At 39.3% G+C, this 25,964-nt stretch overlaps 1 protein-coding gene across 1 annotated transcript in view; it reads left to right on the top strand.

Moving 5' to 3' along the window:
- The window catches only part of LOC122797063 (meprin A subunit beta-like), a 577,824-nt gene that overhangs the window by 397,267 nt on the left and 154,593 nt on the right, over window positions 1-25,964 (top strand). The window contains exon 9 of the mRNA XM_044065839.1: window positions 8,267-8,396. Coding sequence (XP_043921774.1) covers window positions 8,267-8,396 — 130 coding nt within the window. The remainder of the gene's footprint in view (window positions 1-8,266; window positions 8,397-25,964) is intronic.

Below are 25,964 nucleotides of genomic sequence, written 5' to 3'. Positions count from 1 at the left end.
TTTAGATTTATAGCTAACCACATTCAGTGAGGCTTGGAAATATTTTAAAAATACCTCATCATATTACATAGACCATCACTAAGCACTATTTCTGAATACTCCCTTTTATCTTCCATATTCTGGGTGCAATCCTTAATTTATAGCATTAGTCTATTCAGATACCTATGTATCTATATGTCTGCACTAATATAATTAAACAGTTATTCAGATATTTGGAGATTAGCAGGTTACTCCAGTCTCAGAGCTGTTTTGAAAATCATTGTGGTTGCTTTTACAAAAGTAGGCCGTGAGATTATTACTTGTTAGATAATGACAGTTCATATTAATGCCTGCCTAGCTTTTCCTCTGCACAAATGTTGCTATCTTACAGCTGTGAGAAGAATGAGATTATCATCATTATGGTAATCTGAACTCTAAAAAGTCAGCAACATTCAATAGAAACACTAGAAGTGTTCATGCATACAACCCTGTAGGACCCCGGCATTGAAAATGCCTTGGTTTAAGGTTATCGTATACCACCTGACAGGTAGCTTTCAAGCCAGCAAAGTGGGTCACCTCCAAATTGAAATCTTTATGCTTGGACAACCAGTATAGTGTGTTCCACTATTTCAAACTTTCTCTTCAAGTCTATAAACAATATGTCTGAAATTAATAATATTTCTGTGTTTTCTTAAATTCAACCCTGTAAATAACTAAAACTGCGCAGTACTTCCTTCCTCAAGCCATGCTGTGATGGACACAATAAGCAATGTTTATCCAGATAGTTCTGAAGCTGGATGTAGTCTATTGTTTCATTAAACTTTGATGGAGCTCCAACATTGCAGAGATAAGGCGGAAGTCGTATATGGTCTCGGGTCTGCTTATTTTTGACAGTGGAAAGATATTTCTATGTTTTAATGCTGAAGGCACAATAGCTGAACATAACAGTTCTCACATACTTTTTACAACAACATTTTGATAAAAAGATGCTGTTTGTAAAACTCTTTACACATATTCACAACATTCTGAGTCATTTAGACTCACACTGGGCTATGCTACAATACATATTTAAGAAACACACACACACACACACACACACACACACACACACACACACACACACACACACACACACACATATATATGGATCTACTTCAGTAGACCAACGTTTCACTTACCTGACACTCACATCGCCGAGACGAAAGGACTGTCAAACCCAGAAGACTGTCATCGAGAACACCGACTTTTCACTCAAGGTAAGCAACCACTTGGCCATCCCGAAAAAAAAAACTAAACTCACCGATGTGGGGGGTTTGCCCCCCAAAACCCCCATACCTAAATATACCAACTCCAAGATCGCACTACCGTGGGGTAAGGGCAAAGTTTAACAGGATGGCCAAGCAGTTACTTACCTCAAGTGGAAAGTCGGTGTTCCAGATGTCGGTCTTCTGGGTTTGTCAGTCCTTTCGTCTCGGCGATGTGGGAGAAGACCTATATATATATATATATATATATATATATATATATATATATATATATATATATGTGTGTGTGTGTGTGTGTGTGTTAAAATGGTGGCTTAATATTTCTTATCTAAAATTTAGTTCCAAACAACTGATGATGATAATAATGCTGCCAGAAGAATTAAATCATGCCACATAGTAAACTATCACATAAAATCATAGTTTTGAACAGAAATATGTAAAATATATTATGTTCTCCTGCATTCACAGTGGACAATCAAATGATAATTCATATTTCAGTTTTATAAGCTAGCATTATTTTATTAAGTAGCAACATTTTCAAAAGTTCAAGTTTTCTTCTTTAGTGATTAAATGTTGAAACTGTCCTAGATAAATGAATTTCTAACAATAAATATGATTTCTACAAACTTTTTCAGTTTGACGTCTGAGCCTATATAGGTTCATAGGTTCATACTAGGCTATCTGCCCTAGGGCATTTATAAGCCTAACCAGAGTGTGTTTGGCTTTCACCACCCATTTTAAATTAATTTTGCTATGCCCTTTTTCGAGGTTAGTATACTGTGCCTCTGTCTAACAGTGACACAGAAGGGATACCCTGGGTAAACCTACTATCTCCCATCCACTCATCAAGATTCCTCTTGAAGATAGTCAATGAGGGACTCTGCCTAACCTGGACTGGGATTTTATTCCAGAGTGAAGGGAGCCTCTGGGTTATGAATCTGTCCCTCCAGCATGTCCCATTTATTTCAGTGCTGAGGTTCAAGTCTCTCGAGCGCGTGGCTCGATGGGATTTGGATTTTCTGAGGTGCAGCGTGTCCATTAATTCCGGGTTGGACATGGCTTTATACGTCAAGGCACAGATCGCCTCTGAGCAGGCGGTATGCCTGCTCAGAGGTGATCTGAGCAGGCGGTATGCCACTGAGTAGAGCTGGAGTTCCTTTAACCGGGCAGCATATGGCATCTGTTTGAGCCCTTTGATCCTCTTGATGAGGTACTTTTGGGGTCTTTCCAGTTGCTGCAGGTGTCTGGTAAGGTACATCCCAAAAGGGGCAATGTACTCAATTATGGGCCTGATGAGGGATGAGTAAAGAGGCACGATGACCTCCCCTGATCTAGATGTGAATCCCTTCATGATTAGGTGAGCTATATAAAATGTTTTTCTAGCCACTTTGGCCACGTGGTTGTCAAATGAGAGATTGCTATCAACTTGGGTCCCCAGGTCCCTAATTACTTCTTCTGTACTTAATGGAATACCACCTATGTGGTAATTTGTGGGCACTTTGTTTTTGCCAAAGGGGATGACTATACACTTTTTGGCATTTAGCTTGAGGCCGTGGCTCTGGCACCAGTTGTCTGTTTCTATGAGGCCCTTTTGGAGGATGCTTGTGTTGGCTGGAGAGTCAATTATGGCGCCCAGTTTGCAGTCATCTGCGAACTTGGTCAGCCACAGTCCTTCCCTGTTGGCCTGTACCTCCGAGAAATATATACCAAACAAGAGAGGTCCCAGGACTGAGCCTTGTGGGATGCCACTTGTAACTGGTTTGGAGTCTGACATGACTGCAGCAATTCTACCCATGTGGGTTCTGTCCTTGAGCCAGTTTACAACCCATCTAGTGACATAGGGCTTTATATTTAAGCTGGTGAGCTTATCTATAATGCTCGAGTGGGGTATTGTATCGAAGGCCTTTGCGAGGTCCAGGTAGGCTGTGTGGACCACCTTCCCCTCGTCAATGGCCTTGGTGATTGTTTCAAAGAAATCGACCAGGTTTAAGAGGCAGGATCTGCCCTTAACAAAGTCGAACTGGGTAGGATCCAGTGTCTGTAGGTCCCCAATATCTTTATTTATGAGGTCCATGATGATCCTTTCCATAGCTTTGCAGACCAAGCTAGTCAGGCTTATGGGACGATAGTTTCCAGGATCCATTGAGGCACCACCTTTGTGGAGAGGGACCACTGTTGCTGTACACCACTCTTTGAGTATATATCCTGTAGTAAGGCTGAGATTGAACAGTAGTTTTATGTTTGGGTTTAGCTCTTCTTGGAGTTCATGTAGGATGCAGCCTGGGACACCATCTGGTCCCATTGATGCTGTGTTTTTGCTTTGGAGAGGCAGCTCTTACCAGAGCATCAGAAATGACAGGGGGGCAGCACTCTGCTGGGATATATATTTGCCCTTTTGGTGTGTGGGGGGGAGAAGTTTGTGCTGAACCTGTTAGCTAGCATGTTGGCAATGTCTGTGGGTTCGGTGTATTTTTTGCCATTTTGGACTAATTCTGAGCATATCTGGGAATTCCCACCCAGGTTACTAACATAACTAAAGAAAGCTTTGTGATTATCCTTAGTGGCCTGTGCAATTTTTCTCTCAAGGCTGGCCTTAGACGATTTTATGAGTGCCCGTAGTTTTTTGCTAATACTAATCAGAGATGCTATCCCTTTTTGGGATTTTGCTCTATCATGTAGTAGCTTCCTCCTTCTATTGTATAGTTTGTTTATGGCTGGGGTCCACCAGACAGGACGTCTGCATTTGGAGGATTGGGTCTTGGTTTTATTTGGGATTGCATGATCCATGCATTCCTGAAGGTGTTCATAGAATGTGTTTATAAAGGATTCTGCGGTCTGGGCCGTATTTTCCACAGGCCCGGGGGCTTTGAAGGATTCCACCTCAGTTTTGAGGAGTGTAAAATTTGCTTTAGAGAAGTTTTTCACTGTGGTTATCTGTGCAGGGGGTGGGGTCGGGATGTGAATATCCAGTGAGATTAGTTTATGGTCTGATCTTACCAGTGAGGGATACACTTCTGGTCTGGAGCATAAAGTCCCCATGTTGGTGATGATCAGGTCCAGTATGTTTTCCCCTCTTGTGGGAGTGGTAACAAGTTGTTCCATAACATTTGAGTTTATAAATTCTAGGAACCTTTGGGCTAGGGTGTTGGAGCTAGAGTAATGCTCCCAGTCTATGTTTGGGTAGTTGAAGTCACCCAATATAATGGTGTTTGGAGAGACCTTCATATTTTCCAGTGTTCTCAGGAAGGCCGAGTGGGGTTCCTGGGTTTGGGAGGGTGGTCTGTAGCAGGCTATAAACTGGAAGGCAGTTTTACCCACTGTTAGTTGCACATGGATAGTCTCTGATGCTTTGTGCTGTGCCACCAACCTGGAGGTGTGGGTATCTTTGATGAATATTGATACTCCTCCCTCCTTTTCTGGTTCGGTCCAAGTTTTGGGGCCGAAAAGCATGGTATGAGGTATAACCTGGTAGTGCTGGGGTGCTCTCGGGAGCCTTGAACCAGGTTTCTGTTACTGCAAAGATATCGATGTTCTCCATGCTAAGGAGAGTTTGCATCTTGATGTTTAGACTTCTGGCGTTGAGTAGCATTACTCTTAGTTTCTTATCCCTTGTGATACCTATGGAGGTGGGTTTGTCTTTTGAGCTTTGCCTAAAAAAGGAACTATGGGGATAGCAAGAGCCTTTGCCAATATCCGAAAGCCCAGGGGTGACAGGTGCAAGCTGTCCCTAGTGAAGCATCGTGGCTTGTCGAGCATGTCATCCCAGGCTGACAGGCATTGGATCCCCTTTGAATGACACCAATACTTAAACCAATTGTTGAAATTGATCATCTTGTCTTCATATTGTGGCATCATTCTTGGTGAGGGTAAGATGCTACTCAAGGTCAGGGTCATACCGGCCTGGGCTACATGCTCAGAGAGCTCCTCTATGTCTCTTTTCATGTAGTCCAGGGAGGTACGTCTCAGGTCATTCACACCAGCATGGACAATGACTGAGTCATATTTGTACTTGCCTTGGAGTGACCTGAGTGCTTGTGTTATGTGGTGGATCCTAGCGCCGACAGGCAGCTCACCATGACCTTCTCCTTGTTCAGCCTGGTGAGCGGGATGTCAGTGTGCCTGATGATAGAGTCACCTATTACAAGTGTATCAGGTGTGTTGTTTAGCCTTAAGGGCTGTGACTGTTCGGCACACTGGCTTTGTGAGCTATGTGTTGCACGTGTTTTGTTTTGGGGTAGCGGTTGCTTGGGTGTCTGCTTTGGAGGTCTCTGCTGCTTAGGCAGATTTTTATTTAGAGTCTCCGAGTATGTTTTTGTGTGTTTATGTGCTTGGTTTGCTGTCGTGGTAGGTCTATGTGAGACTGGAATTTTAGTGAGTGTGGTTTCCTTCTCCTCCTGACTGGTTACGCCAGTACTGAGTTGAGAGAGCTTAGCCTCCAGTTTGTCTATATGGTTGCATCTCTCACATGTGTTGGAATTTGTTGGGAGGAGGAGAGGGTTGTCTGTGTACATGAGGCAGTTGTAACATTGCCTCAAGATTCCCAGATTCACCAGCTGGACTGGAGAGGAGATTGACAACTGACCTTTGGACATGCTAGAATAGTATTGGGAATTCCTTTATAATTGAAAAAAGGGCCAATGGGGAACAAGGTACTCAAGGGGAGTTTGTGAGGGTGTAGTGCTTTTAATTTTTTAGTGCTGACTTATATAATTGCTTTAGTGAGCAAGTGCCAGGTAACTTAAATGCAATGTGTTACGGGTAACTTAAATGTAAAAACGACAAACAATAATTTTCTTTCAAGTGAAACAAGGAAATAAGTACAGTAAGCAATGCAGATATCACTAGGGATCCACAGAAGCGCTGAAAAGCCGCATTTTAGGTGGAATCAGCTTTTCAGAGAAATAACAAGCAAACAAACAACAAGCATACAAACAAAGCTAGATTCAGCAGGCCTGGATCTAGTCTATGCTACAGCAAACAAGGTGTACCAATTACAGTAAGAAGCAGTTCAAATATGCAGGTACTATAAGCCTTTAACCAGAAATTCCCAGCTCAGAAGGGCAGAGTCCAGCCTCTCCTCCCACAAGAGTGCAGACCACGAACCCTCTTAATGTAAAATAACTGGCCTGAAGCCCAAGTGCTTAAACCAGAACTAATACACTTTTAGAATAACAGACACTGAGCCCTCAATCAGCAGTTCCCAACTTAGAAGGATGTAAGCTACCTGTCCTGCCACCACAGTGCAGGCCACAAACCTTCCTAATGTAAAACAACTGGTCTGAAGCCCAAGTGCTTAATCCAAAAGACTTAGAATGATAGCTACACTTTAATCAAGTTACTACCAAGCAGTAATAAATACAATTGAATACTTTAAAGAATGCCTGGATTAGTGCTCAAGTTATACAAACAAAACTAGATTCAGCAGGCCTGGATCTAGTCTATGCTACAGCAAACAAGGTGTACCAATTTCAGTAAGAAGCAGTTCATATATGCAGGCACTATAAGCCTTGAATCAGAAATTCCCAGCTCAGAAGGGCAGAGTCCAGCCTCTCCTCCCACAAGAGTGTCTTCTTATCTAGCTAGATGTAGTCTATTGTTTCCCATGTTTCAAAGCTTCATAAGTTGGTCACAGAACATTTCTAACTTTTATTCTAGTATATGTAATCTCAGCAATTCAAACTACCTTTATAACCATAAGCTTTTGGATTTGGTTTTAGTTCTTCATATTCTTTTTGTATTTTCCATGTATTCATTTATTTACTGTTGTAACAAAATATTTCCAATTGCTTGGTATATGGTTATAAGAGAAAAGTAGGTAACTGTACTAGTTGATTCCTAAAACTAATTCTTCAGTATAGCACACACTTTCCAACTGAATGGTCTGTGCTGCAAAAGAATATCAATTAAATAACATACAAATGTCTATATTTTGCCTTTATATATACTGCAAATACTACTGCTGAAATACACTGCGCAACAGGTATTCAGATGATACAGTGAAGAATGAAAAAGGCAGGTCAAGGCAGGGATAACCTAAAATAAAAACAAAACAATATTTCACATACTTTGAAGACTAATTTAAGGTACACTTTCTAGAGACTGTACCATGAAAGGTGTTCGAACAGAACTTTCTGAGATCTTGAAACAGGGTTCCTATCAGCATCTTGAACATTGACAATATCGAATACGATATTGTCAATGCGAGAATGCTGAAAGTGCCGAACATCGAACAGGTAAACGCAAATCTTTGTAAGGGGAGATTTCTGTTTACTGCAATGTAGTGTGGTCTCAGATTTGGTATATTTAAGTAGCGGGTATGTGGGGGGCGCAGGGGGGCTTGCCTACACCCTTTAGGTTTTTTTTTTTTTTTATTTTTATATCGGCATTCGAAAATTTAATAGTTCGATCATTTCAGTTTGATATTTTGTGATTCGAACTATTACATTTTCGAAATGGTGATATAGACCCTTGAAACAAACAAACAAACAAAAAAACAAACAAACAAGGTATTTCTAGGCAATGAGGGGTGGAAATGATGGGGATAAATCAGGAATTGTTTCCTTCCCAAAGAGAGTAAATAGCCCAAGGGAAAAGCCTGGCAACTAAGGTTTTGAAATGAAGCATAAAATGGATCATTTGTAGATGCATTAAGGTGACCTGCATCTCAGTCATGTGCATGATGAATGGTAAGGCAGGTGATGTGAGGAAAGGGGTGAGTTGGAAATGTCAAGACAAGAAGGTGCTACCTCGGAAGCAATAGGGATCACTTAACACATTCTGCCTTTAGTAAGGTATATGCCATGGAGTGAATTTTCAAACTCAGTCATATTTTAATGCACTTTCATTATACTACTACAGCTGCTCGTCATGTTTTGTCATTTCATATAGACATTGTCACAATAAAATTAGCTACATTTTTGAATAAAAGAAAACAAAGCATACATATGAAGCAAACAGTCATGTTATGCATGCAATAGATTGTTTTGTACTCTACATTTTAACTTAAACCATATTTTTTTTAGATGTTTCGCACCTTTTACCCTCTCAGGCCAAACCTACTTCATCTTCAGTAACTGTTCCTTCCTCTTGTTCTGAACTCAGCTGTAAAAATGATGGCGTCTGCATCATAGAAAACAACAAACCTGTATGCAGGTAATGAAACATGTACTAATTTATTTTTTAAACTGTAAAAGAATGTTCATAAGGAATGATTGATAATACCTGCTAACATCAAAGTGTATTCCAGTAGAACAAAACTCATCCCCATTTTCAGAAAGCCTGCATTTTCATCTTTTTCTCACTTATCTCCTAGTTCTGCCTAGTGCTCAGATTTGCACATTCTTCACTACTAGAAAACCTCTGCTACTCTATGAGACATTGTTTCTCTTTAAAAAAGTTGCATACATCAGTGGAGTGGATGCTTGAGATGTTATACAAACAGGCTAGACTTTGCTCATGTTTAATGTTTGTTTGAAAACAGTTATATTTTACACTGAAATGTAAGTCAAAGCAGGATCATTTTTGGATGCACCTGGTCATATGATCCATGAATTATATGTCCTAATACATGCCTTAAAGACTTCCTGAATCATGGATAAACCATATCTGTAGTACCTGTTTTGTTTATGTCAAGCTATTTCACATTATGGGAAAACTGTTCCAGTAGTGGATAAGTCATGTCAATGGTACCTGTTGCAGTTTAACAAATGTGAACCAGAGCAATATATCACAATATATGGAGAGTTTCAATCAGTCCTGACTGTGAACTGAACTACAGAAACAGTGGAATTTATAAAGAAAATTATTTTGCTTCCTAAGCACAGAGTATTAATCATATTATTCTATTTACAATACACTTAATAGTTTTGGTCTTTTACTTCAAATCATATAGTAAGCAGAGTATATAGCTAGTACAATGTTCCCAAATATGCCATAACTATGGACCACACAATGCTGAGAGGAAAGACTGCAACTTCTGCAGGAGGAAGTGGAAAGAAAACAGATTATTAGTGTTTTTAATTTACACCTAACAATACAGCTAAATATTTTGTGTCAATAATCTTGCATCATGCTGGCTTTTGAAGGATGTATAATATGACCAAATTTACCTTGAGGTATAATACAAGTAAAATAAAATTCAGTAAAGCACATTGGCTTGAAGACAATACATAGATTTATGCTTTATTACCTATGTTTATCAGTGTCTATGATATGTGTCTGCTCTGCAATTTGATTATTGTAGCCTGGATGTCATAGATACACTCAGTGAAAATGGTATACATACCTGTGCATAATGTGGCTAACATAAATATGTTTGGGAGTCAGTATCTGGGAATTTGGGGTATATGGTGCACACACACACCCACACATTATGCCATGAGGGATCGTATAAACAACTTCACGGCCCCCTCCCCCTCTGTAGGAACTGGCACCAATGTCCAAATCTACACCAAAGTACTATACGAGCATTTATACAGATGCATGGAATCAGGAATACCTGACAGGACAAAATCATCCTCCCCAAGGAGGAGTAAACCTGTCTGGTGGACATCTGCAATAAGTAAACTATATAACAAAAGGAAAAATTGCTGTCCATGACCAAGAAGGAGCACGTGCCCAATTGGAAGCAATCTCTCCTTAGCCTGAACAAGCAAGTAAGAGCACTAGTGAAATCCTCTAAAGCAAACTTCGAGTCCAAATTGGCCACATCTACTAGAAACAATCATAAGGCCTTCTTCACATATGTCTGCAATCTTAAAGGAAGCACCCAGATCTGTTCAGAACTGGTGGTCAATGACACCACATACACAAATACTGTAGAAATAGCCAACCTACTGGCTGACAGATTCAGCAAAAACTTCACCGCTCTGTTCCCCCATAAGTAAATCAGGACATCTCCAGTACCTGCCCCCCACCCCTTATCTCTAGGGAACAGGTCATCACTGCCTGCTCAAAAGCAAAATATACAGCCTCTGTGGGACCTAATAACATCCCAGGCTGCATCCTACATGAACTCAAGCATGAACTTGCAGCACCATTAGGCACCCTATTCATCCAAAACCTGAGTACCAGCTTTGTTCCCACCAAGTGGAGGACACCCACTGTCATCCCTTTACACAAAAGTGGAGCATCCACCGATTCTGGAAATTATAGACCCATCAGCCTAACTAGCCTGATCTGCAAAGCCATGAAACAGAATATCACGGACCTCTTTAACAGGGACATTGGCATTCTCCAAACACTCAACCTCACACAGATTGGCTTTGTCAAGGGGAGGTCATGTCTGTTAAATCTGGTCAACTTCTTTGAGAGAGTCACCAAAGCCATGGATGAGGAGAAGATGGTGCACACCGCCTACCTTGACCTGTCCAAAGCCTTTGACACTATTCCCCACACAGGCATAATAGATAAACTCTCTCAACTAGGCATCAATCCATATGTTACCAGATGGGTAGCAAACTGGATCACTGATAGAACCCACTTAATCAAAATAGGGGAAGCCACCTTAAGCAGTACACCAGTAATGAGCAGTGTACCCCAGGGATCAGTCCTGGTGCCTCTGTTATTCAGGATATATTTCTCTGAGGTGCAGGCCAAAATCAGTGGGCTTTGGCTGACCAAGTTTACAAATGACTGCAAGCTGGGTGTGATCATCAATTCCCCAAGTGATATGGACGTCCTCCAAGATGGTCTTACCCAAACAACTGACTGGTGCCAGAGACATGGCCTCAAGCTGAATGCCAAAAAATGCATCATCATCCCCTTTGGGGAGAGTGATGTCCCCACATATTATCACATTAATAACAATGTCCTAAGCATGTAATCAGTCGTGAGGGATTTGGGCACCCAGATTGATAGCAGCCTGACTTTTGAGTACCATATTGCTTCTGTTGTATGGAAATCTTTCTACATGGCCTACGTAATAAGTAAAGGTATCTCAATCAGGGACAAGGAGGACATAAAATCCTTGTATTCTTCCCTTATAAGTCTAATTATTGAGTACAACACCACCTTCGGCATGTACCTCGCAAACCACATACAACAGCTGGAAAGACCACAGAGGTCCCTCACCAAGAGAATGCAGGGCTTCAAGCATCTACCCTACACAGATAGCCTAAAAGCCCTGCCCCTCTACTCAGTTTCATACAGACTCCTCAGAATCTGGCATACAAAGCAATCTCAGAGCCCGCCTTGATAGGACTGCTGCATATCTGCAAATCAAGCTCCACTCAAGAAACCTACATGCGTGACCTCAGCCTTGTCTGTGACATCAATAGGACTTGGTGGCCGGACATATTTGTGTCCCAGAGACTCCCCCATCTGGAGAATAGACTCCCTCTCTACGTCAAGCAGAGTACCTCAATTATCCCTTTTTAAGCACAACCTGGATAACTAGATGAGAAACAAAAAATACACCCCTGGGATTCTACCTGTGTCCCTACTGGACAGATGCTTTGGGTGCTGACTTGTCAAAACATGGGCTAAACTCTTGGCTGGGCTTATAAGGGCCTCAGGGCCAATAGCTTAGTAACTTCATATGATCCTATGATCCTATGTTGACATATACACATGGTAATGAATACAGATATGGCAGGTTACATGATAGTATACCAGATACATAATCTTTGCTTAGATAGTTCACCTTCTTGCGTTGTAACATCTCACTTTAAAGGGCAGTAATGCATCAATATGGTCTTTTAAAACAGACATGATAAGCATACTTCACAACTCTACAGATGTTTGGAGAATGTCTAGATTTCTGACTCATATTTTTGCTCTGTTCCTCATAAAATTTGTGGTTTTCTTGCAAATCACTGGGATGGTCTCAGGACTGAAGTCACTAAATAATGACATACATTTGAGTTTAATGCTTCATATCTTTCAGAAAATGCATATTAACACAAATGCTGTTATTGTAGCAATGTTCTGAGTTTATAAAAGCAAGATTTAAAATCTGTTCCTATTTTTGGGCCTTTGCCCCCCCCCCCCCCCATTATGTCAGACTTTGTCCAGATTTCTTATTGCTAAGAGGTTGAGATGTATGATGACGGGTAACGCCAGTAAGTTCACATGAGTAAATGTGACCAGTGCCATGTTTAGCTTCTGCAGTGCACACTGACTCCAGCTTACACAGGGTATCACACACGTGAAGTTTGTAGCACTGGTAGTAGCATTCTCACTACTGCTCATACTTCCACCGTGATGCAGGAATCTGTGGTCAGCATATTATAGGATCACAGACGCACTGCCTTGGACATGTAGACGTGGTGTCCTTACAACAAGTTTCCGCCATATATTGTCAGTGCTGAGGCTATGTACACTCAATGAGCTGGACAGCATGAGGCGTTCTGTATATTCCTGTATTTGCTGTTATAATATAGCCCCACAGCAACACTTTACAAAACTGTACAACTCAGATTCAGCATTCAGCACAGGTGAGCACATCTCACATCAGCCTTTATATGTTTTCATACTTGCTGATGGATACTTTTGTGGATGCGTGTCTGTAACTGCATGTTCAGAGCCTGCAGCCAGGGGTGCAACTTATTATACTGATATTTATTTATTTATCAATATATCTATCCACAGTATATATGCATGTATCTTTTATTTTATTTATTTATTTTTTTGATGAAAAAAGCACCCATTTCAGCCATACCCTAGGAGTTACAGCAAGAAGAAAGAAATAAAAATAAACAAAACAAGATTACAAGAGTGGAAAGGCAATATATATACCCTTCAATGAAGGTAAAGTACAATAAGTAAAGAGAGTATTTATCAGTTCAGTCATGTTTACACGTGGTATTTACAAATATGTATAAATAATTACAGAGGTCTGGTTGTTTTGTATAAGTATTTAAACCATACAGACGAGAGATATTAGAAAGAATGAAGTAATTAGTAGGAAATGCTGGAAGGGAGCTGTTCAGAAGAGGAGAAAGAAAAAGGGGGGAACTCAGAGGTGGAGGAGGTTCTGAGGTCAGAAGAAGGAGGGGTTGAAGGTTCAGGGACAAGAGTTATTGTGATGCTGTATGATTAACGTAGGGGGATTAGGAGCATGCATGAGTGGGGGAAGAGTGTAATATGGATAAATGGGGGATGGCAAAAGCATTTGCATGTGGACATTTCTGTAGGAAAGATAATGATTGGAGCATGAATTGCATAAACTTGTTAATGTTACACATTTTAGAGAGTAGAAAATCCCAACGTTTGAGTGCAAAGGTGAAAAAGGCATGTTGAATGGAAGAAAGAGAAATTGATAGTGTGGCTAGTACTTGGGTATTGCTGGTCTGTAAATGAAGTTGGTACAGACTTTCATGGATGTTTACTCTCTAGCTGAGGGGTGGTAAGCACTCACTGTAAAGGCTTTTGCAGATCATGCAGAGGTGTATTGCATCAGCTCCTTTTTACTCCCTAGTTGTTGCCAAATTGGAATGTGTCACAAGAGGGTTCAATTCCAGGGGAGAGGAGCATCAACTCACACATTGTGGGACGGTTTGTACTGCTCTAAGGTTTCTGATGGAGGCTTAGGCAAGGGGAGGACAGACATATTTGAAATGGTAGTATATTTTTACAGTTTGCTCTTTTCCTGTCTGATATCTAAGAATATGATATTTGGTTACAACCAGGGCTAGCCTTGGGCCAGTTGGACCAATTAGATTCAATACACTCCTGCTGCTAAGGTGGGGAGGGAGCAGCCTTACTAGAACTTGAGATGAAATAAAAGTCTTCAATGTAAAGATCAAAGAAAGGGCTCTTCTACTTAAATCTGTAGCAAGCTGCTTGCTACATATGTGACAACCATCTGCTACAGTCAGTCTATTACACAATGAGCACTTCAGAGATTCAGAAATGATGACAAATGCAAGAACTGCTTTTGCTAAAACACCAGCATTTTATTAACAAATGCCACTATTTTATCAAATGCCAATACTACACTCCATACCTCTCTACTGTCCAGATTTTTTACTGTATAACACTTTTACCCACAGCCATTATAGCAACAACCCAATAACAATAATAATACAGTTATGTACATTTATGCTAAATTATCCTATGCAAATAAAAAAGATACACCAAAAGGTACTCAAACTTTAATACTAAGGATCAGATTTTAAAGCTGTACATAATCAGTTGTTATATACATGCATGCTTACAGATAAGTCAGTACATGACAATTTCCAGTGATGGAACATGATAGCCCTAGCAATCATTTGGACATAACATTAGCCAATTCCTTTCTCAGAATGTGAGCTCTAGATTTTCAAGCACCATTTCCATGATCCAAAAATGTAGCTTTATCAGTGATGGAATATCTATTCTTAGGGTACAATGTCCTGCAGGATGGACTTTTGTCCAGATGGAAGTAGATTGTTGACATGACCACAGTAAATGTATATAGTTAGCTTCCTTTTCATCAACTCCAATAGCTTGTATTTCCCTGATGCCTCAACTGCTCAGAATTTTGCAGAGATTTTTGCCTTATATTTTTGGTCTGTTACTCTTAAAATGTGTGCTTTTTTCTGACAAATCATTAACAACGGAAGTCACTAAATAATAATAAATAGATATTTTAGTTTCAGACATCATATACTTCAGAAAATGCATGCTAACGCAAAACCTGTTCTATCAATTTTCTAAGTTTACACAAAGAATATTTGAGCTCTGTCATATATTTTGGTTGTCTTTCTCCAACCACTACTTTTGGCTTTGTCCAGAATTCTTCTACTGAGATGCTGAGAGGTATACTACAGTCCCACACCATCAGCACCAGACAATTGCTACCCTTTTGTCACAGGCACAATACATTTGTTAGTGAATTAGAGCAATATTTAAAAATGCCCCTGATTTTGAACATTTGTTCCATCATCATTTTCGTCTTTGTCCAAAATGCTTGAGTAAAGACGTTGAGAGGTATGGTTGTGACTTGGCAGCTCCCCAATAGAAGCATAGCTAGGGTAGGGTGAAGAGGACAGATGTTCCAAGCTCAAGGTGTTAAGGGGCATGATCAGCAGATGTCAATCAGTTGGTAGTGCAGTACAAGCATTTCTGAATGCCAGTGCAGAACCAAATTCTGACACTATTTGCAATTTGCATGGTATACATTGTAGCAATATATACATATATATATATATATATATATATATATATATATATATATATATATATATATATATATATATATATATATATATATATATATATATGTATATATAGCTCATGGAGTAGCAGAAATCATGCCCCACTCTTGCTAAGGCTGGCCCTGGAGACCAACAGAGAGAGAAACTGACAGAGAGATAGTATGGTTATCTTTGTTTTCATGAAGTTAACATGGAGGGATGTTATTTAGGTTTAGATCTAATGTACTATGAAATCACTGACTCAGTATGATGTATATGAGAGAGGGGTGGGAAGGGAAGGTAGTTTAACCAGTTTTTGTGGGAACCAAAAAAACATGACTTTATTTTTTTTTTTTTTTGATAGATGGTTGTGGAGGGTGTTTTGAAGCACATGGAGAATAATTATCGTCATTGGAAATGTAGAAAAAAATGAGTCTATATCATATAGTCGAAGCTTTAGGTAATTGAATATCTAAAGCTCGACACCTAAACAGGGAAAGCTCTAAACTGCGAATGGCCATTTCTGCAAATTCTTTTCATGGGGAAAAAATTGCTTGGCTGTTATCAGGAATCTGCCCTTTTCTCCACTGTAGAGCAGTCTCGGTGTTGGTATATTTAGTTGGGGGGGCAAAGACCCCCAGTCGATTAAGGTTTGAAAATTTTTTTTTTCCTGCCAAGCAAATTTCCTTTCGATGTATAGGTGTCAAGCTTTAGGTATTTGATTACCTAAAGCTTCGATTATCTAATATAGACCCGAAAAAAGCAATGTCATCACCATATAGAATGATGTGGATGCAATAATAGATCCTTGTGGAACTCCAGCAGTAATATGCTGAGGAAATGAAAACAAGCTATTGTATTTAACTAAGAAAATTATGTTGGAAAGGTAGCTGTTGCACCATTGCAAAATGGAGGAACCAAAGGTGAATAAGGCTAAAGACTGCAAAATTGTATTATTCACAGAATGAGGTGAAGGCTTTGATATAATCTAGAAAGTGAGCTCCAGTGAGTAGGGATTGATTGGTGCTAGCTAGAATTGCATCAGGAAGTTGTTTATAGGGTTATAGGGTTGTGTTGGTGCTTCTGTGTTTTAGAAATCCATGTTAATAGGATGAGAGACTGTTGTATTAGTAAAGGAATGTGGTAAGCTCATTGTGGACTGCCTTCTCTAGAAGTTTACCAAGATGTAGTAAAAGTGAGATGGATCTAAAGTTGGCATTGGCAAAATGTTTGGTTGATTTGGAAATGGAGTGACAATTACTTTTTTCCCCATATATTACAGAATATTTGTTTTCAAACTTATTGAAGATTCATTGAATGCATTGTGATAGGGGTTTGCCATACTTCTTTAGGAACCATGGAAATAGACTATCAAAGCCTGGAGAGGGATGAGTTAAGAAGTTTTGATTTTTTTTGTGGCTATTTTCCTGAAGTAGAATGGGGGTAGGCAGGGTTACAGTGTCTCTTGATAAGTCTGATATCTCGGATAGTGTGTTGTGTGTGAGATGGAAAACTTAGTTACAAAGTCAGAAGTGATTATGGTTTTCAGAATGGGCTACTTTGGTAGGACCAGTAATGTGGTTTACTTCTCCTCAGACCTGCCTAGCATTGGAGAAAATGGAGGATTGCCTTTTGGGAGGTACATAGGTTTAGTCCTGTGAATAAGTTTCTTGACATCATTTTGCAGGTCTTTTAAATGCCATGTTCTTGAAATGAGTGTTTCTTTCTGGGAATGCTAGGCCTTGTCTCTTTGAATAGTTGTTTGAGTTGTGGGGTAAACCAGATAAGATGTGATGCCGTGTGTAACCAGAATTTCTTTGAAGTGCCCTACACATACTGTGCATATAGTATGCATATGTCATGAAGCTATGAATCTGCTATATGTTGTACTTATGATAATGAATAAATTACAGAGGCTTACACATGCTTGTTGTATACTTTCTTCATATGCAGCTCAGGCCATGTGCACAGACATCAGTGTGCATTAGGGTCCAATATTCCCATATACATGACAATAACATGAATCCTGCTTCTGCCTGAAAGTGCAGTACTATACCTGTAATGCTGTGAGCATTGCATTCTAAGTACAAACATGCGTACCTCTTGGTGATGTTGCATTACAGTTTAGATGCTGTAAACAGCTATATCAAATAACACCTTGCAGCCTCTGCCCTGATTACCATGCTATCTATGTTATGTGAGTGCTATGCATATGACACTATATTGCTTTAACTTTGGAATATGCTGTTTCTGAAGTTGTTGCATGTTATCTGGATGGTGGTAGCTACTGTCCTGGTCATCTTCCAATTAACAGCTTCCCAGAGGAAGCCAAATTGTTGTGCTTTGCAGAGGCTAACAATATCCCACTGGATTTCTGAGTATCATATTTTAGAGACCCTTCCAGATATGTTCAGGTAACAGACATGTGTTCATAAGGTTGCATAGCCAATTCCCCACCAGACATGTGACTTCATTATATTGCATATCCAATTCTCTAATGAATCTTTGGCAGGCATGACCTTCACTGTACAGGTCTTCAGGTATGTTCTATGGTCACTAGACTGAGGTTATCAGCTGCAGCTGTAGTGATTAGTTAGTTTCACATTATATGTTAATCAAATCATTATGTTACATATAGTGTAGTGATATACATATTTATGCTCCTTACATTGTACTGTGTGCCCTCTCTTGCTGTATCAATAAAACTAGCACACTCCCTCAACAACTCTCTGCCTTGCTCATATTCATGTCTGTACTCTGTCTTCTTATCAATCTCTGCATTAAATCTGTTTGGTGCAGTTGATATCCTTACATGTTGCAAGATGTGTATCCTGTGTACTTCTATACTCAAAACATAAAACAATGGTTGCATTTGTTTAATTTCATTTTCTCTTATATATCTTGTACAGCACACTTGTACAATACATTTCCTTTCTTAAACATATTCCTTGATCTCTGTTCTGTGTACTGAAATCTAAGACTGCTGTGGTCCTTGTCCTGCAGAGGTCTTGTTCTTTTATAGAGTGTACCTCATACATGTTCATGCATTGATTATATACATTACTCATCAATGAACTACATATTTGGTTCATACATTTGCAAAGGCAGAGTGCAGCTGATGTATCAGCATATGTGTGCACCATGTACATTACCTATTCTATGCAGAAGTTCATAATCAGTTAATTTGTGCTGCAAATCTCGTGGCAACTCACAGCCTACTTCTTTCATGGACCAACAATTACTTTGACAGCCAAGCATATGCAGCCAATTTTCCAGTGCATTGGCAGGCTTATCAAACTATGGAAGCATTGCATGGTGTTATGTCAGCCTCATGGTCATGTGGAAATGTACAGGGTATTACCATGCTTTTGCCCATGCTGGTGATCAGTTCTCCCAAACTTCTTGAGGGCAGGTGGCTATGGCACACCTGTAATATCACCTGTGGACTGATGAGAAGTTCCCATCGTCAGGATGAATAGGATACCAGTTACATTACACCACAGTATCATTTTTCTTCCTTGTCTTCCTCAGGCTGGCATGTTCCATCCATCCATTCATCCATCCATTTTCCAAAATCTTGTCCTAGCAAAAATCACAGAGATGTAACCAAATAGATGTGGAAAAGGATAACACAAGCCACTCGACCAACGTAGTATCAATTTATTGAAATAGCGACAATCCACAATGTTAAGCGCTTTCAACTGTAACCACAGTCTTCTTCAGAACACTTCATAAAACATTTTGACAGTATTTAAACTCTCACGACATCACAAATTTGAAAACCCCGCCAAAATTCTAAAAGTCACAGTACATCTTTACTTGATATGTTCTATGATGTATAAATAATAAATGACTATGATAAAATAGAACATAAATTAAAACTCTAATAAAATCTAATGTGATGAATCTAATGCAGCATCAGTATAAATCTGCCATTTGCTTTCTGATAAGGCTAATTGCATTTTAGGTGAGCAAGTGACCTGATCTATTATGTTGAAAAGGAAACTGTGTTGGCTACCTCTATCTAAAATGTGTCTGGATAAGGCATTATTGCTATCTTTTTTCTGGATTTTGTAAATATGTTCATATATGCGTTTTTTAAGATGACGCTCAGTTTTCCCTATATAATAGGCAGAACATGAAGTACATGTAGCAAGATAGACCACTTGCTTGGTGTTACAAGTACCATTCCTACTTTTGATAAAAGTGTGATTTAAATCTTGAAGCTGGATACCTCTCACTTCATTAATATACCTACACTGGTTACATGAACCACACTTCCGGGTACCCTTATTGGTATGTATGTGTAGATCACCAGTATGTGGTCTATTTAACAAACTTTTTAAACTTGGAACTGTCTTATATACACATCTGGGATAAGGGTCCCAGTCGTGTCCCATATGATGATCAGTGAAAACATCCCAATGTCTCTGTAAGATCTCTTTTATAGTATGCACGAATGGTGTATAAGTTAATACACATACTCTGCCTACTGTTGTTTTACCATGAATTTCTCGTGCTGTTTTACTCTCAATTCTATTCTGATCAGTAGGAAGGCACCTACTGATAAGATTGATGAGTTTATCAATTTCTTGAAAGAGTCTACTACATTTTTAAGATTTACTCATGAATTTAATACTCAAGAAATATCATTTCTAGTTGTTATGATTAGTCATCAAGAAGATGGATTCTCCACTAGAATACATCGGAAACCTACATTCTCCAACGACTATATACACTACACTAGCAATCATCCACCATATACATTTCGGAATGTGGTCAAAGGTCAATGTATTAGAGCAGCTCGTATGACCTCCATATTAGAAATGTTAGAAGAAGAAATAGGGATCATTTACAACCTTTTTCAGCAGCATGCTTATCCTGAATACATGCTTAAGGATATTACTCAATATGTATTGAGAGAATGGGGAAATAAATATCGCCCACTTTTAGGGCAAGATGATCAGAATAGAATTGAGAGTAAAACAGCACGAGAAATTCATGGTAAAACAACAATAGGCAGAGTATGTGTATTAACTTATACACCATTCGTGCATACTATAAAAGAGATCTTACAGAGACATTGGGATGTTTTCACTGATCATCATATGGGACACGACTGGGACCCTTATCCCAGATGTGTATATAAGACAGCTCCAAGTTTAAAAAGATTGTTAAATAGACCACATACTGGTGATCTACACATACATACCAATAAGGGTACCCGGAAGTGTGGTTCATGTAACCAGTGTAGGTATATTAATGAAGTGAGAGGTATCCAGCTTCAAGATTTAAATCACACTTTTATCAAAAGTAGGAATGGCACTTGTAACACCAAGCAAGTGGTCTATCTTGCTACATGTACTTCATGTTCTGCCTATTATATAGGGAAAACTGAGCGTCATCTTAAAAAACGCATATATGAACATATTTACAAAATCCAGAAAAAAGATAGCAATAATGCCTTATCCAGACACATTTTAGATAGAGGTAGCCAACACAGTTTCCTTTTCAACATAATAGATCAGGTCACTTGCTCACCTAGGGGTGGGAATTGGAAAATGCAATTAGCCTTATCAGAAAGCAAATGGCAGATTTATACTGATGCTACCAAAGCTCCTGGTATAAACGACCATATCAGTATAAAACCTTTTTTAGCATTAGATTTATCACATTAGATTTTATTAGAGTTTTAATTTATGTTCTATTTTATCATAGTCATTTATTATTTATACATCATAGAGCATATCAAGTAAAGATGTACTGTGACTTTTAGAATTTTGGCGGGGTTTTCAAATTTGTGATGTCGTGAGAGTTTAAATACTGTCAAAATGTTTTATGAAGTGTTCTGAAGAAGACTGTGGTTACAGTTGAAAGCGCTTAACGTTGTGGATTGTCACTATTTCAATAAATTGATACTACGTTGGTCGAGCCACATCTATTTGGTTACATTGTTGCAGTTCACCAGTTTTGTAAAAATCACAGAGATGGCAAGCTGAGCAGGACAGACCAGAATTATCTATTCTCATCAACAGTCATCAGCTCATTTTTCAAGATGCCAGGGTGATCCAAGGCAAGCATACCAATGCAATCTCTGCATGGTGTATTAGAACCGCCGTGGGGTTTCCTCTGAGTAGCCATTCTAGATAGACCTTCTTCAGGTGGTACCCATGGAGCATCCTCAGTAAGTACCCAAACCACCTCAGCTGGCTCTGTTCAGCTCAGAAGAGTAACGGCTGTACTACAAGATCCTTCCAAATTACTGAGCTCCTCCCTCATTAACAGAGGTTAAGCCCTGCAGCCTTGTGAATAAATGAATGAATGTTATTCTTATTACTTTTAATCATCAATTGCATCCATTAACTCACTACACAAATACCATAACAGTAAATAAGGTTGGGGACACAAAGTGACAGGTAAATTTATTTTATTTTTATTTTTTTTTTATTTTAACATTTGTTGACCGGGAGTGTCCGACTAGGTTCCACAGATCCTGTTTTCAGTGGAGGCCCGGGGAGAAATGCTCCAGAAGCATGTAAGAACGTTGCTCTGTGACTCATTTTTGCTTCACCACCAAAGTCTGAGATAAACCCTTCCTATGTTTGTTCACTACCTTTGGGTCTATTAGAATCGTAGTCTAGTCTGTACCTTTAACTGACACTTCTTCACCTAAAAAAAAGATCAGTCCATTAATCCTTCTACTTTCACTTATGAATAAGACCATAAGCTATGTAAATTCCTCCTCAGCCCTCCTCATCCATGGAAAATAATCCATTCTTTTCAAGGAAAGAACCTTGACCTCCTGATGAAGAGATACTGAATTTCATCATTCTCATTTCCCATTCAGTGGCAAACTGCATCACTACATACTGGAAATTATAGTTTCTTAAAGCCAAAAAAAAGACAGCACTGTCTGAAAACAATGGATGTAACCCTCATACCCCTACCTTGATGCCTGCTAATCTTGTCTTTTCCTTGATATCCTGTTTATGAAAATGTCAAGTATAAAAGAAGACGACAACTTTGAATGAGTTCCAGTTAATGATAGCACTGTGGGTACAAGACTTTATACAAAAAGAAGGAGCAAATGGCATACAGCAGTTGTCTCATAATCCCATACTCTGTAACTTCTCCCATAAGGCATTCCAGGCAACATGGCTATCTACCTTCTCTAGTTCCATAAACCCAAATGTAGCTGTCTGAGCCCTCCAATATCCATGCAAGGATAAATAATTGCTCCACTTTTCCAAAGCTCAGTTATCTAAAGACACCTCCTTTCTAGCACCTGACACAGACTTTCCTAAGGAGGTTATTGAGGATGATACCTCTATAACTGGAACACATTGTCCTGTCCAACATTTTCAGATTTGGAACCATTACCTCATATTGCCTAACCAGAAATACTATCCTCAAGTTCCATGCAACACTGAAAATGCTCATCAAGCATTATGCTTTGACAAATTCTAGTACATTTGCTATCTCCTTTGCTGCCATAATCTAGCCACCATGGAACTCCTTAATCATTATAGTGACTTTATCCATGGAAATGGATCAGATCCATCTGTTGCTAATGCATTGTTTCCTTAAAGAGGGTATGTTCACAGGATTTAGGAATTATTTAATAATGTGTTAACTCCATCTAGACCAAATCTTCCCATTTGAAGTTAATGTTTCATCACCACTGCTGAAAACAGACTGGACTATCTCCATGCCTTAAGAGGTCAGATGTTTTGCCAGAAACTCACTGAGGCCATCTGAAAAGTTTTATTCATGATCCCACTAAACCCCCTCAATGTGTCCACACTCAGACTTTCACTACTTTCTTTTTGGCCTGGCTGTGTCTAATAACTAAATATGGGGACCCCCTCCCACCCCACCTATTCTTTCATTGGAAGCTTTTAACTTGATGTTTTCCCTCACTGCTTCTGTCCTAAGATTGGATTGGTACTAGGATTACCACCATGACAAACACTTGATGTTTTTGAACAGATCTCCTTGCAATGATGTCATTTAAAGCAGTCTTGAATGAGACCTACTCAGGCTCTATATTCCTGACCTGTCCATCACGTATGGGAGATGTTCTTCTGGAGATGGGAGATGGGAGATATACTCATTCCATGCAAAAATGTTTAGTAGGAATTTACAGATTTCTAAAACACCTCTCTTTATGTTTAGATTTCCCCCTGACTGATCCATTTGCAGCCATTTTACATACCACACTACCAAGTGGTTTTCTTCTAATGGCTAGTACATCATCTTACCTAAATGCCAAGATAATATGGTCTCAGGCCTAATTATATATGGTTAGTAGAGCAGTTTAACCCATCCTGTAGAGAAGCTAAACCATTCTTATATCTGTCCACTACCTTCTGGTCTTTTAAAATCCTAGACTAGTCTGTTCTTTTAACTGCATTCATTTGTGTGGTTATATCTACCACATATCAATCTGTGCAATGAACACCATATATCCATCTATGTGCCATTGTCTACCAAATATCAGTCTTCAGCCATACCTGCCACACATTTATCTGTGTGGCCATGCCTCCCACATATCCATTTGTGTGGCATTGCCTATCACAGATCCATGTATGTAGCCATGCCTACCACATATCCAGCTGTGCGGCATTGCCTAGCATATATCAATCTGCTGCCTTGCCTATCACATATCCAACTGTGTGGCCATGCCTACCACATATTCATCTGTGTGCCATTTCTTATCATGTATCAATCTGCAGCCATGCCTACCATAGGTTCGGCTGTGCAGTCATGTCTACTAAACATCATTCTATGACCATACCTACCAGTCTGTGTGGCCATGCATAGCATATATCCATTTGCAGCATACTTCACTTGAGACATGTGGCACCATGAACATCTAGGTGCTGCAGATCGTAACATGTTCATCAATACTCTCTCTTTTCTTGAGCTTATGATTTTTAGACCTTCAGCCATTTACTCTTCAATGACCCTTCTTTAACCTTTCTTTGAATCATGTGCTGTATTAACTAGGGGCATTGATTAGCATGAATTCAAGCTTCAGCAAAATTGGCATGGTGCACCTTTGTATACCAATCATATACCTTGCTACTCCTGTGTCACTGAATCACAACTTGCTTGTGCAAATCTTACACACATGCATTGAAGTTATGCTCTGCTTAACTTGTTTATGAAATTATAAAAATGAAACAATGTTTTTTGATAGATGTGCTTTTCTAATCATGGTCATGAATTTAACATATTTGCTTGTCCCACAAAAATTACCCAGATTCTGATGTGCAAATCTGAAATAAATAACACTCATAGCCACAAACTAAGTCTGGATGGGAGCTAATTCAGCATTTGTTGTATCATACCAACATGCACAGTGTTATAAAAAGTCACAAAATGTTTACTGTGTACTTTCTAGTTGTTGTTTGTCTTTCGGCTTTTCCCAGTTAGGGGTCGCCACAGCAGAACTCCGGTCCGCTAATGATTGGCAGTAGATTTTCACAAATGCTGAGGTACCAGCCCAACATCCAACCTTCAACAAAGGCACACCCATTTACACATGGCTTTCGAACGCCACCCAACCACAGGGAGGACATGCAGACTCCACACAGAAGGCACTCCCCGCACTCCAGCCGAGAATAGAACGGAAGAACCTCTTGCTGTGAGGCAACAACGCTACCGCTGCACCACCGCAGCTTCCTGTGTACTTTCTAGTATTTAAAAGTTAAATCATTGAAGACTAGAATACCTTTTATATATACTTGCAGTTCACACCCATGCTTTCTTATGGCGTCCAGAACTTTTTTGGGTCTAGCTTCATTAACTAAGTGATGTACAGCTAATAAGAAGCAGCATTAGAAAGGGCAATGAGTTATTAACAAAATGACACTAATACTGTTAGTCTAGGATGTTCTGCAGTGGAGAAATTAATCTTTGTTTGCCACTTATTATTCATATTTTCAAATTTATGTTCATATTTTCACAACTAAGAGGCCTACATTTTATTGAGGTATATGATGTGAAAGGCCTACTTTGACCCATCGAATTTACAAATTACCAAAATGCAGTTTCACGAATCCAGTTTTGCAAAAGTGCATTTATCCGAAAATGCACTTTTGTAAAATTTTTTGAGCTTAGAGAGTTTGCTGGTTCCGGGATCCTGTGGTTGAGAGTAGCTTGTTGTTGTAGATCACAGTATAGTGAGGATAAGGGAATATTCCCTTTTCCCTACTGTAGTGAGATCTCGGAGATAGTATATATAAGTAGCGTGGGTGTGGGGGGTGCAGGGGGACTTGCCCCCATGCATAAATATGTGTAGTCATCTGTGTGGTTAATTTGTTTTATTGTTTGATGAGTAGAGTTTTGTGAAAGTGCATTTTTAAATGCACTTTCACGAAACCGGACTCATAAAACTGCATATCGGTAATTTTGTAAATTCGATAGGTCAAAGTAGACCTGATGTGAATCACCAATATGGGAGACAGTACAATTTACTGAAAATGCTGGTTTATATCACATTATACTGGCAGTGTTGCTAATTGTTTGTTAATAATTATGAAAATAAACAATATTTCCATATGCGTTTAATAATTAAAAAAGCAATTGACTTGCA

Source organism: Protopterus annectens, chromosome 3.part0, assembly GCF_019279795.1.
Source record: "Protopterus annectens isolate FY-2018-M chromosome 3.part0, PAN1.0, whole genome shotgun sequence".
Taxonomy (NCBI): domain Eukaryota; kingdom Metazoa; phylum Chordata; order Ceratodontiformes; family Protopteridae; genus Protopterus; species Protopterus annectens.
Note: the sequence above shows the minus strand (reverse complement) of the source record. Positions and strands in the feature narration are given on the sequence as shown.